Source organism: Cercospora beticola, chromosome 6 (genome assembly GCF_033473495.1).
Source record: "Cercospora beticola chromosome 6, complete sequence".
NCBI classification, from domain to species: domain Eukaryota; kingdom Fungi; phylum Ascomycota; class Dothideomycetes; order Mycosphaerellales; family Mycosphaerellaceae; genus Cercospora; species Cercospora beticola.
This window is the reverse complement of record NC_088940.1, coordinates 3,040,973-3,054,205: the sequence shown is the minus strand read 5'-3', so window position 1 is coordinate 3,054,205 and position 13,233 is coordinate 3,040,973. Positions and strand designations below refer to the sequence as shown.

General features: G+C 53.5%; 4 protein-coding genes across 4 annotated transcripts; 1 reads left to right on the top strand and 3 right to left on the bottom strand.

The window, feature by feature from the left end:
- Positions 1-231: 231 nt before the first annotated feature.
- Positions 232-2,325, bottom strand: RHO25_010237 (uncharacterized protein; the record flags this gene model as incomplete). The annotated part of the gene is made up of 1 exon (XM_023601753.2): positions 232-2,325. One exon carries the CDS (start codon positions 2,323-2,325, stop codon positions 232-234), a length of 2,094 nt encoding a protein of 697 aa, XP_023453615.1.
- Positions 2,326-3,626: 1,301 nt separating this feature from the next.
- On the bottom strand, positions 3,627-6,028 carry RHO25_010236 (uncharacterized protein; the record flags this gene model as incomplete). Its single annotated transcript, XM_023601752.2, has 2 exons — positions 3,627-4,016; positions 4,070-6,028. The coding sequence occupies 2 exons, from the start codon at positions 6,026-6,028 to the stop codon at positions 3,627-3,629; spliced, it is 2,349 nt and encodes a 782-aa protein (XP_023454015.2).
- A 2,286-nt stretch (positions 6,029-8,314) lies between these two features.
- RHO25_010235 (uncharacterized protein) lies at positions 8,315-9,184 on the top strand (the record flags this gene model as incomplete). Its single annotated transcript, XM_065603265.1, has 1 exon — positions 8,315-9,184. One exon carries the CDS (start codon positions 8,315-8,317, stop codon positions 9,182-9,184), a length of 870 nt encoding a protein of 289 aa, XP_065459337.1.
- Positions 9,185-12,357: 3,173 nt separating this feature from the next.
- Positions 12,358-13,131, bottom strand: RHO25_010234 (uncharacterized protein; the record flags this gene model as incomplete). Its single annotated transcript, XM_023601751.1, has 1 exon — positions 12,358-13,131. One exon carries the CDS (start codon positions 13,129-13,131, stop codon positions 12,358-12,360), a length of 774 nt encoding a protein of 257 aa, XP_023453614.1.
- Positions 13,132-13,233: the final 102 nt, after the last annotated feature.

The following is a 13,233-nucleotide window of genomic DNA, read 5'->3' as shown; positions in this document are numbered from 1 at the left end:
GTGCCAGTGTCCCAGCCGCCTCATGGTACAACGTCGGGGGGGCAAGGCATAGAAACATATCGGAGATGAGTCACGACGTCGTCGAGGGTCGCAAGTTGTTGTACTAGGGCACGTTCACTCGACTCACATGTCCACCAAAGGTATTATACTGGGGAAGGTGATGGCTTGATTGAGAGTTGGAACACACAAAGCAAGACCTTGTCGATTCAGCCACTATCACTGTGGGATATTTCATCCCCAAACATCCTGCTGCCACCGTCTCACCCGCTTCTGCTTCTCCATAAAGCCTCTTAACTCATCGTCATTCCAACCTTGTCTAGCCCTCAATTCCTCTCCAAGTACATTCGAAACCTCCCTCGCCATAGTCGCAGAGCCACAAATGTAGAAGTTGGCTTCCTTGTCGACCACAAGATCAGAAACCTCATCAGCATGTGCTCTGACGCGATCCTGCACATACATTTTTTCTCCGTCTGAAGGTCTCGAGAAAGCTACGATGACGCTCAGCTTCAGCTCAGGCGTGTTCTCCCACTCCGTGAGCTCGTCTTTGTACAGAAAGTCCTCCGCTTCATTGCGACACCCGAAGAAGAGGATCGTACGACCAATTTCTCTTCCCATCTTCGCCAGTCTAGCTCGCTCTTGAATGAAAGCGCGGAAAGGAGCAATACCTGTTCCAGCTGCAACCATCACAATAGGATGTGATTGAAGTGCAGGAAGTTTGAAATTAGACTTTCGGACGTGGGCGAAGATTCTTGTTTCGTTGACGTTGTTACTCAAGAAACACTTCTGCACGCCGAGAAGATAGTTCGTGCAGAGACCAGGAATGACATCGTCGCCGTGTGTCATACGCTTGTCGGAGACGACGGCTGTGATGGCGATTTGGCGGGCGTGAGTGACTGAGGAGGAGGAGATGGAATAGTAGCGTGGCTGCATGGCGGGGAGAGCTTCGACGATGAAGGAGAGAGGTAGATCTTTCCAGGCGCCTTGTTCGGGTGCTGCGAGTTGGAGAAGGCGGCCCAGATTGATGTATGTCTTGCCAACGAGCTCATCGTAAGCACTTTTGTCAGTGCTCAACTTGGCGAAAAGGTCCTTCGCAGTAGATGTTGGAGCAAATTGAACCAGAGAAGCGATCGTTTCTCGCGATACAGTAGAGCAGACTTCTAGGTAGTTTGTGAAGAGTGCGTGGATCGAAGTCGGTGTTGGAACTTTCAGTCGCGAATCCTGTTCCAGAGACCTGAGGGAGATCGGATTGTTGCGCTCCTCGTGGAGTCCCAGACACCGGAGTAGGATATCGACTTCAACCTGAGGGTTCAGTGGCCAGACGCCAAGATGATCTCCAGTCTTATACTTCAGTCCGGGGAACTCTTGCAAATCGAGCTCCATATGGATGCAATTCCTCTCTTTTGCAACATCAAACAACTCCCGCGTAGCCTTGACCGGCAAGGCATGAACCGGCGATACTAGTCGACTGGCCTTCCTGCTCTTATCCTGCACACAAGGCTCTCCCTGGAAAAGATCGATCGGCTCTAAACTCAAATCCTGCTCGACCTTCAACGCCGGCTCGTAGACAGGCTCATGTTCCTCATAACCCATTCTCTCCTTTAACAATTCAAAGATTGCACCCTTCCACTCCAAATAATGCTCCTCAGTCTGCCCTTGGGCATCGTCGGCCTTGCTCACAGGTAACAAATTCTTCGCTCCAAGATTCTCAAGCTTCGCAACGACGACATCCACCACAGCATTGAAATATTTGTAGTTACTATTTCCCAACCCAAGAGCAGCATACCTCAAATTCTCGACTGGTCTTCCCTTGGCAGTGTCCAACCAATTCCACAAATCATGAATATTGTCGCTCGGATCTCCCTCTCCAAACGTCGAGACAATAAAAAGCGCCAACTTCCTCTCATCCACCCCCCCAAGACTTGCAGGCTCATAATCCGAAACATCAGCCACAAGAGCCTTCTTCCCAAACCTCTGCCTAATCTCTTTTCCCAGTCGATGAGCCATTCTTTCCGCAGTTCCAGATTGCGAGCCCCAGAAAATGACAATATCAGCGCCATTCTGTCCCAACTTCTCTCCGATATCTCTCGTAGCCTTCTCTCCTCTCTTTCCCATCATCGCTTCCTGCGGACGTTCATAGAGCTTGTAAGCATAAGGGTCATGCTGTTCTCTCACGAGCCAGAAATATACCGCAACGGCTGCAGCGAGAGTCGCGAGAGCGAAAACATCTTCGAGACCGAGACGTTGAGGTAAAGTCTTGGAGATCTTTCCAAAGTCGAGATCCACCAGGTTGAGAGCTTGAAAGTGAGGGGATTCGATGGATGCCATCGTGAAGGTGCCACTCGTGGAATCGGAAGCAAAGCAGAGAAATTCGGCGTCTTCTGGCGTCTTCTCGAGAAGCTACTTTTCAAGTCTTTGTATGGACAATGTCGCACCTCTTCCGAGCCTTCTCCCTTCGAACGCCGCTACAACTCGCAAGGCAACTCCTCACTCGGTGACTCGGCGCGGCTTGCCATGAACAGAAACTGCCATTTTGAGCCGGGCTTGCTTGTCGATGCACATCCTGATCATCATGCGGGGCCATGATGTGCGCTGTTACATGCTGCGCGTGGGGAAGCGCTCCACAATCTGGGGAAGATGTCGTCGAAGGTGTTACAGGAAAATAGTAAAAGCCTCCGAGGTGAAGTGAAGTCCTTCGAGCCACGGAAGGACTTGCCACGGCCGGCGGAAACAGCAGTGTTCTCCGGCTCTCCGAGTTGCTTGGCAGCAGCATCGCCTTCCTACAGCTCTTCACAGAGATTCTACTTCCACTGCGAAACGCAATCGAAGCCCGATGCTGACCCAAGTAGGATGCGGTTGCAACAATTCCCAACGGAGTAACACTTTTTATTCTAGAGCTTTCGTCCTCTCATCAACAACGACGACGAACTTCTCTCCTCACCCCGAGCTATGCGTACCTCTGGTCTCTGAATACTCCATTCTCTCCCTCCGGCAACGAAGAACGCTCTCGCTTCCATCTCTCGCCCAAAATCAAATCAAGTAAAGCCCCAATGAATGCTCACCTGTATCGAATGATCCTCACCACTGTGGCGAGAAAACGAAAAAAATCCCGCAATCAACCAATCCCAACTTCCGTTGCACCCCACCAGTGACTTCTATGCATATTCGTCTTCCATAACAAGATTCTCAATCTGTACACAATATACCTCTCAATGCTCGTCGTCTTTTCTCTCGGTCTCTTGCCTCTCAGTCCCGTGGACGATAGCTCTGTATGTAATAATCTTTGACGTCTGGTAGCGGATGCGCAACGAATAGTCTTCTCCAATGTGGATGATCTGTATGTTGTGGTGCCTCATGTGTCAGGCTCGCGCAATCGCCAGGCCATGCCCGCAACGCTACTATTGCGCAAATGTGCAATGCGCCGTGAGAGCTGTTCCAGAGTAAAGTGCGCACGGAAATCTTCCGCGCAGCAGTTCTTGGTGCAGTTGGTGGTGCACCTGTCGAGTGGCCGTCTCAACGACCAATCCTGCTGGCAATAGCAGGCTCGCCACTGCAACCAGCTACCACGGACTAGACCAGGGATACTGCCGAAGCCAAAGTTGATAGTCCACCATGCCAGGAGGTACATGCTACGCCATCCCCTGCAGGTTGGCCAGAAACTCGTCGTTCGCTCGGCGTTCTTGAAGCGCAGTATCCGTAGTGCTCTCGTCTGTGTCGTCAACATGTGTGTCCATATCGTAGGTGTCGGCCATGATGTTGTCCTGTTGCGAGGCCAGCTCGGATTCGTGGCGCTCCTGTATCACGCGCGAGCTCTCAGCATACTCTCCGGCGTCTCGATGCGAACGTTCGTGATCCGCCAGTGGTTCGTAGCTGACGGTCTTGGCACTGTATGAAGGCCGGTCGCCATAGACAGGATTTTGGTATGGAAGGATGCCCGGAGTGCTGGAGTTTGATCGAAGTGCGGCGGGCGATGGGTACTCGGAAGATCCTTCCTCAGGTGGTGGTGCGAAGGACCAGACCTGTGATCAAAGTTAGCTTATGCAGAACAGAGTGGACTGTTCAAACAACGTACCTCCATGACGGTCTTGCCGCCGCGACTGGCAAGTACAACGGCCTTCTCTTCCTCGAATACAACCCTCCAAACAGCCTCGGCAGGACTGCCAAGCTCACGAACCAGACATCCGCGCTGTAGGTCCCAAACCTTCACTCGTCCATCAGAGCCACCAGAGACTATCCTGCTGTCATCAAACTGCAAGCTTGTCACGCTATTGTCATGAGCTGCCAGTCGATGAATCGCAGAGTATGTGCGCAAGCTCCAGACTCGCACACTTCCATCCGACCCTCCGGTGACCAGTGTGTCATTGCGGAGCTGCAGCTGACCGACAAGAGAAGTGTGTCCTTGAAGCTGTGCCAGACAGCGGCCGTCTCTGGGGTCCCACACTCTTACGCTCGTGTCCAGCGAGCCAGTCGCAATGCGGCGTCCATCGAAGGCCACGGCGTAGATTTGACTAAAGTGTCCTTGCAGTGTGCGCAAGCAACGTCCTTCGCTGATGGACCAGATTCTCGCAGTCGTGTCGTAGGATCCAGAAACGACAAGATCGCCGTGAATCTCTAAACAGCGCACAGAAGCTTGATGTCCAACCAACACGGCATCACATCGTCCTTCAACGATATTCCACACTCGAAGTGTTGTGTCTCGCGAACCCGAGATTGCAATTCCGGACCCACTCATCTTCAAACAGCGAACGGTACTCGTATGCCCTCGTAGCATATGCGTCGCCATTCCGGTAGTCAGATCCCACACGCGCACGTCTCGATCACAGCCACCAGAAACCAGAGTATCCCCATGCGGCACCATTGCCCACACTCCCATGACGTGTCCTTGCAAACAGCGCAAATGCCGGCCATCTGTGTCAAAGACATGGATCTTGGCATTGTCGAGAGCCACGATGATGTACTTGGATGTCAGGTGCAGAGAAGTCACAACACCTTGATCGGGCGTGATTTGCCGTGTGTCCACATGTCCACCATGTCTCCATGCTGTTTCCACCTGATACCGCTGCTTGAAGTGGCTGCGGTAGCTGATTGCTTGCGGACGGCGCTTACTCGACGAGGCTGCAGGGCGGCTGGCGAGGCTGGAATGGAGGCCGGAGGGTGTGCTGCTCAGACTGCTACGGCGGGTCAAGTCTGGTGCACTGGAGGACAGGGCATTGAGCGAGCTGCTGTGCACATCGGAGTAGGGCTGGTAGCCATACGGGTGAGCGTATCGCTGTTGTGAGCCGGATGCGGTGGCATTGGGGATTGGTCGGGGAGAGGAGGAAGGTCGGTCGTCGGACATTCTCCGATATGCATGTCGCTCGCACAAGCTCTTCCAGGCCATGTCGTCACTGACCAGCTCTCGCCAGCGCCTGCTCACCTGGGAGCTGCGGGCCAACGTCCTCGCGTCTTCGATGAAGGTCAAGATACGTAGACACAGCTCGTTGGGCAGTGAAGAAAAGGGATCTCTTTTCAGACGTGGACTGACAAAGCTGGCCACGAAACCAAGCAGCTTCCCATCGCACATGTTCAGCAGTTCGGCGAGCATGCGCTGACGCTCGTCATTGCTCGCCTCCGCGAAGATTGCGCGCATGTTCCTGTAGCCAAATCCATATCCCGCGGAACCGACGTGCGTCGGGGCATGTTGTCCGGACTCGTCCACGTCGATATCGCCCATATCCTCTCGTGGGTCGGCAGTGCTCCAGTCTGGCGCTCGGTGCATTGGGGTGGGACTCGGTGCAGGCGTGGGCGGGCTCGCTGGCGCCGAGGGCAGAGTGTTCCCCGGGATGACATTGGGATTGGCGGGAATGGGGATGGGCATGGTGGGCACGCGGTCTACGGATGCAGAGGGCGTGGCAATTTGACGTGGCCGGATGGCGCTCTTGCCATGTCTCGCACCATAGAAGCGGTTGTTGTTGGACTGTGATGCCATGCGTGCTAGGGGAGAAGTCGAGTGGTCGTCTTCGGCATTGTTCGCCTGCGAAGTGTAATCCATGGCGCCGAAAGGCCGCTCGCTGTCTGCGCTGCCACTCATCTGCCTGGGGATTGCACAATTCAGCGGACAGGGGCGTCGTGTAGTCGCTGAAATCGGCGGCGGTATGTATTGGCACAGGCGATATTCCTGGTCGGGCTACTTTGCTCTTCCCGCTTCAGCGCATGTTTCCTGGGTCGCACCGCTGCACCACCCAATGGAATGACTCCTGCTGCTTCTTCCCGCTGCCCTCGAGGCCCGCTGGTGTCGCACCGAAGGTCAACGGCGTAAGGAGGGCGCAGAGGAGGAGGGTGAAGCGAAGATGGTGGGATCTGGCGGTGGAGGAGATGGCGGGCGGGCAGCGCGGCTGGCGAGCGAAAGAGCAGACTCGCACGGGGCACAATGATCACCAGATCGACCGGCGTTCCGCACTCGAGCGGCGGATGTCTGTCGTCTTTGTGCTGTTTCCGTCCCGACCACGTCTCGTCCGTCAACTCGTTATCGCAGTTGCAGGAGACGGTGGGAGAGTCAGCGATGATGGCATTCGCCCTGCGACGGCAGCAGTTCGGCCAGGTCCTTCAACACGCAGCGGAGCGGCAATCACATCAACGCGGGAGCTCCCACTCCCGCCCACCGCAAGCGCCTGCCGATCACCAGTCTGCCTCCGTGCACGACTCGACTTCACTGCTTCCATCCTCGCCGTCTGCTTCTGCTGAACAATCATCATTGCCACCCTCTATCTGTCTCGGAGGGAGCGAACGATGACACATTTTACGCCGCCTCTTCACGCCCGGGCACGTCTTCTCCCCTCTGATCACGGGACTCACGCAAAGGTCAATCGCTATCTTGGCTATCATACCCATGTCGTTGCTTCTCTTCCGTCACTGTGCGCCAGCCACCCGCAATCTAGGATCCGGATCGCTCTGACTTCCTTTCTAGTGCGCTCAGCTAACTTCTCTACCACTGGCAAGCGGAATAAAAACTAGAATCAACAGTGCTTACTCTCTGCAAGGGGGTTGTATACTCTTTCGACCCGCGTATCTCTGCCTTTTGCGACGAGTCCGAGGCACTTTCTCTCGAGAAAGCAGACAGGCGTGGAGACGCGCCGTGATGAGAGATCGCGCAGTTTGGAGGGCCGAAGTTCCGTTCTGCTGCTGTCCGCAAGCAGTTCCCATATGTCGAACCTCGAACGGGTTGTGAAATACCACATTCGATGGGTTCGCGACATTGCAGCACTCTCCAACAGCAGTGCTCCTATCTGCTGAGCGGTACCTGAGTCGCGGCACGATGCCAAGACCCAGGCCGCCCATACATCTGTTGGCTGAAGCTTGTAGGTGCACAGCCCCACACAGCGCGCTCGACACTACCAAGTGATAAACCCATTCTTCAAGGTCTGTCCCCTTCTTGCATTCCTGTCCCCATGCTGGTGTATCGACGTTCCTTTCGAAGGAACGGGGAACGATGGGGGCACTCCGGAGATCCAGGCGCATTCGTGAACGGGGTCAAAGCGTTTCAAGACCACTTCGGAGATCCAGGCGAACCCTTGAACGTGGCCAAGCTCAACGTAAATGTCCGAGCCTGCTGTCGAAGACAGCCAAGCGAATCACTAGAATCGCAAATTATTGTTACACTGGACTGGACCAGAGCGATTCTTCCACGGTCCGCATTCTCGAACTTTTGCCATCGCGAGACAGCATTGCACCTCTACGAGGACAATTGCATATAAGCAAGCTGCACAGGTCGCAGTGCAAATATGAAGCTCTTTCATACGCATGGGGTTCCGAAGCAAAGCCGGACTCCATCGAACTGGATGGCAAGCGTCTGCGCATTGGTGAGAATCTTGGCCTCGCCCTGCGAAGGCTGCGGGGAAAGACCACATCGAGACGACTATGGGTTGATGCAATTTGTATACACCAGGGCGATGACCAAGAGCGGACTCATCAGGTCCGAATGATGACAAGCATCTACAGCCATGCGAAGCGAACCATAGCGTGGCGGGGAGAGGACCCCATTGGCGATGGGCAACACGTTTTTTCCTTATGTCGATGGGCCATCAGCATTCGAGCTACACGTATCTCGTGGAAGTATACTCCTTACAGCTGGAACCCTCGAGGAACATTGGTTGCAGGTCCCAGAGACTTCGTTAAAGATTACGAATTCGAGTATCCAGCAAAATGGTCACTTCTTCAAGCCTTCATTGAAAGGGATTATTTCTCCCGCAGATGGGTTGTGCAAGAACTGATTGTTGCCAGGGACGTTCAGTTCATATGCGGGTCGAGCCACATGCGCGCTGAAGCACTGGCATATACCATGTCAATTCTGGAAATGCAAACTTGGCAGGGACCCTCGAGGCTCATGGCGATCGATTACCAGAGAGGCTTCGAGCGGTCTTCAGATCCAAAACATCTTACATACGAAGGACATTTCATGCAACTAATGAACGTGGTCGCTGCTGCTGGGCTAACACGAGCCAGGCGCATCAAGAGTTCTTGGCACCAGGAGAGTAAATCATGGAACAAAAAGATTGCGATGTTCGATATCCTCGAGAGGTTGCACGAACTCCAGTGCAGAGACGATCGGGATCGAATCGCTGCTTTCGGGTGGCTGATCGATCCGACTTGGGACTTTGCCGTGGACTACGCCAACACAGTAGAACAAGTCTACTATCAATTCGCAACAAGAGTTGTAGAACGTGGTCATTTCCCGTCTACGGTAGCCCGCATGCTAGTGTCTGCAGCTCTTCGAAGCTGGCAGTGGGAGGAGGGGAGACTGCCCGGCTGGATACCGGACTGGCGAGTGACACCTATGCAGTCGGATCTCACCTCGGAGAGGCCAAAGCCTCGCCCTGCAACATCGAATTATCACAAACGAGACCTGGGCACCGCCCTGTCGATCTACCTCCCAGGGAGAAGTTCTCGAGTAGAATGCAAGATACTGGAAGGTCGAGTCTTGCAGCTTCGTTGCATCCAATTCACGCATTATGTTACATTCGTGACTAACGCCGTAATGGACGAGGGCTTTGTAGTCAGGTTCGAACTAGGCTGCGACGTTCTGTTCAGTCGGTACGACGGACGCGCAAATACTCACAAACTTGTCACAGCGCCTACAGGCCTTCCAGAAACTCCTTACAACCTTGGGCCCAGAGGTGACACAATCGACTTGACGATACTTATTGTGTGAATGCCGATCTTGCCGGATATCTTAGGCGCGACAGCTGTACACCTGCGATGGCAAATTGAACTCCGTGCACGATACAAGAGCCGAGTCATTGCTTTATCAATTCAACTAAAAAGTCCATTTCCTTAGAAACGGAAGCCGGCCCTGGACGACTCACATCAGCATCTGACAAAAGTGCAAAGGAAGAGCTCTTACACTTCCATATCCCCGATCCCGATACATCCCGCATAATCTCCGAAGAGACTGCCAAAGGTAAAGCAGCAGGCCCATGCTGGAATTTCAGCTGCAAGTCTTCAACTTCAGCGAATGCTTCTCCAATCAGCGCATGGAGGATCGAGCGTGAAGCGACATGCGGAAGCCCTAGCATGTTGTCCGAATTGGAGATCCCAGAACAGAAGCAGCCCTGACTACAATTAGTCACAGGTGATAGAGTATGAAATAGCGAGTTGGCTGGGCACGCAGCTCCTTCATATATCGACAGCGCCGGTTCGGGTCCAAAGCGAAGCGGTGCCACTTTCTGCAGATGCTTGATTCCAGCACGACAGGCAGTTCGAAATTGGCATGTTGCACGGATCAGAGCATCAAAGAGATACGTCGAGCTCGAAAGGTTGAGTGGTTGTAAAATGTTATGCGGACTTCCCATGTCAACTGGATCGTCAAGCCACTTCTTCATGAGTGCCAATTGGGTACTACCATATAAATGATAATAGATACAATCCAGTAGAGAGATAGCACATTGTGGCAGCGTATCATTTCGTGGAGAATTTGGACCGAATCGTGCATTTTCTCTGCAAAGTCGGTGTAGACTTCCAGTAGATGAGAACCGGTGACGATCTCAAAAGAGCAAACGTGATACAGTATTGCGGAAGTGATGGCGACCAGGGCAAAACAGCTGACTGCTTGCTTGGGCCTCTCACCGGCCAGGATGTCCTTCAGCACCACATCGCTGTAAAGAGCAGAAGGAGGTGGAGCGCCGTTCCAGGCTATCTCAGTCATCTGCCAGTAGGTGGTGGTCGAAGGAAGCGGAAACCTGGATTCTGTAATGGGGAACGACAACAGAAGCTGTCCGTCTTTAGCAGCAACTGTTGCTGCAATAAGAATCATGCTTGCATAGCATCTGTCACTGTCTCAGTCACAGGGTATCTCCTGAGGGCACTAGGGCTTGTCTTACCTGGAGATGCACTCTTGATGCACCCATCTCTGATATTTCATTATCGACCGATCGCGTGTGTGAAGCCTACTGGACGCCTGCTGGGCTCGCTATAGACAAGAAGAGTCAGCCACCAAGTTTGATTCTGCCAAATAAGGTAGAATCACCTTGATGAAAATCGGAAACGTGCAAGTGATGCGTCTCTCCTGCCCACAATGCACTGCAAAATGAGTCAACATAACATAAGCCTGCAGAGTCCAGATTTCAGGCTCATCGTCATTGTTCAAGGGCGCGAGCGCTTGCTCATGCTGGGACCCCGTGAGTCTCTTGGCTGTCAATTGGTACAATTGATATGATGCCAAATGCCTCAATCATCAGTTGCAGTGCGAAGCCATGCATAGAGACCGCGGTAGAATACTCGGCTTTCTACGCAGCTCCGCATGTCATGACAGCAAGAAGCAGAGGTGCTACGGTCAAGATCAGATTACCGGAAAGCTTGAAAGAGGGATGGACTGTCACCTACCGGGAGCAGCGGCGATGTCAAAAGTCGGCTCATGCACAACCGGCAAGTTCAAGGCAAAGTTCGCAAAGAAAGCCTTGACATAACGCCGAATCGCATATTTCGATGGACAGCGGAGAGAACCAACAACAAGCGCCGCGTACTTAGACAGGCTCGCCTCAGCTGTTGCACAATCGACATCTTCCCTATTACCCGTCACATTGCAATGAGGCGTATGCTGGCTGCGAAGGCTTTCGGAGCTATGCGCCCATGGATGCAGAGTCATCGGTCTGAGATTTGAAGTGTGGTCCAGTATCACTAGTCCGTCAGATCCGACAAGCTCTGGAAAGTAGGAACATACCAGATCCTGCAAGGTAGGCCGGTAGGCTGCATTTGGCGAGCTTTTTCCGCCATCATAGGAGAGAATGCCCTTCTCAACGGGAAGTGACATGTCAAGAATGCCTCCGTTTCTGAGCTGGAACAGGTGGGAGGTATTGCTGCCTAGTACGTTGTGATGGTCGAAGTGTTCCGGATTGTCGCTTGTGGTAGAGTATGCAGGATTCGAGGAGCTCCAGGGTGGTTCGCAACCTTCCATATTACGAGAAGGACAACCAGAAGACTACCAGCGTGATCCGTTCGCTCGATGCCGCTTCAACTTCTGGGGAGCAGAACTGGGATGGAAATTCCTAATGTGTCGAAGGATCGCATCCTTTCGCGCAGACACGACCGAACAGTACTGGCAGCTGTATGGCTTTTTATTCCCGTCTTCGAATCGCGGGCTCAGTCCAAGTGGCGTGATGAGAGCGAAAAGTGGAAACTCAACTCACGCGTCATCTGATGGCGCCGGAGGTGTGCCATGCGAGTAAATCTAGCTTTGCAACGCCGACATGCGAAATCCTTTCGATTTTGCTTCGATGTTCCGTCGCCAGGATCCTGGAATCCACACTCCTCGGTCGTAGCCTCGCACATTGTGATTCGCGATGAAATCAAGTCTTCGGAACACAGTAGCGACTGTCTTGTTGACCGCCAAGATGGGGTCTAGAAGAATGATTGTGGATTTCCGAAAGTCGCGGAGCGGTCCCGCGATACCTTGAAGGCCAGTAGGTATTACCGAAGCTGACAAAGTCGTTGCGCGTCCATCTCTTGGCCTTGGAGATTCCTCAATTTCGTCTTGCTGGATGATTCTCATGTGAATTTCAGGGAGTCGTCGAGCGTGTTGCGGCTTTGGGCCCACAATAATCACTAAGTGTTAGCTGCATCAAGCCCTAGGGCTAGACCACCTCGTGACGGACTTCCCCAGCCTTGCCGCATATCACCCATCTCATGATATGGCATTTCTGTGATGGCTGTCCCCAACATTGTTGGCGATGGCGATGGGAATGGTGTAAGTTGTTGGACGATGGTGGGCGTGGGCGTGGGCGTGTTGCGGGAGACGCGGAAAACTCGGGCCGCCGCTGCTGACTAACAATCCGAACGACACTTCACTGCATCTGCGACTTCGGGTTTCTGATGCAACGTGATGTACATTTACCAAATACTGCAGCCTCCATTAACCGGCAGATACGCTCCATTGATCCATCCGGCCTTGTCTTGGCAAAGCATGACAACAACGCACGCAACCTCCTCTGGCGTGCCCAAGCGTGCAGCCACAGGAGTAGCATCAACCATCGGCCGCAAAACGCCCACGATCTCAGGCGGGGCCGCCAAAAAGGCTTCCGTTGCAACAGGACCTGGAGCTACTGCGTTTACAGTACATCCATATTTCCGTGGCAACTCAGTCGCCCAGCACTGCGTATAGGCCTCCACCATGCCTTTGGACCCCGCATAGATGCTGGACTCTGGCGCTGGAGTGCGAGATACCGAGCTGCCGATGTTGATGATGCGCGAGTTGTCGCAGCAAAGATATTTCAGCACGGCTCTGGTGAGCAAAAAGAGGCCTCTGCCATTGGTGTAGGTGACATCGTGCCACAGTCTCTCGACGCTGTCGTCATCTGGATCGTTCAGCAATGCAGGCCGATTGATGCCTGCACTATTCACTAGCACATCAATCTTTCTAAATGCTCTGGCAGCCGAGTCAGCCAGATTTTGTGGTCCTTGCTGCGTGGACAAATCTGCTTCGACGGCACTTGCTCGACGGGAATCCAGGCTCTGCAACACCTTATCTGCGTTTGCTTTCTCGGTGTGATTGGGGTAGTTGATGACGACGGAGGCTCCTCGTGCGAACAGATCCCGCGCAATAGCGGCACCCACTCCTTGCGAAGACCCGCTGACCAAGGCAACTTTGCCGGCGAGTGATGCCATGGTGACTCGGTTCGGCCCTTGAGCCAGCCAGTCTGAATGTATTGGTCTGTTCTAGTGTGAGTAATTTGGCTGGTCCGTCGCCACGGAGGGACTTATAGCATA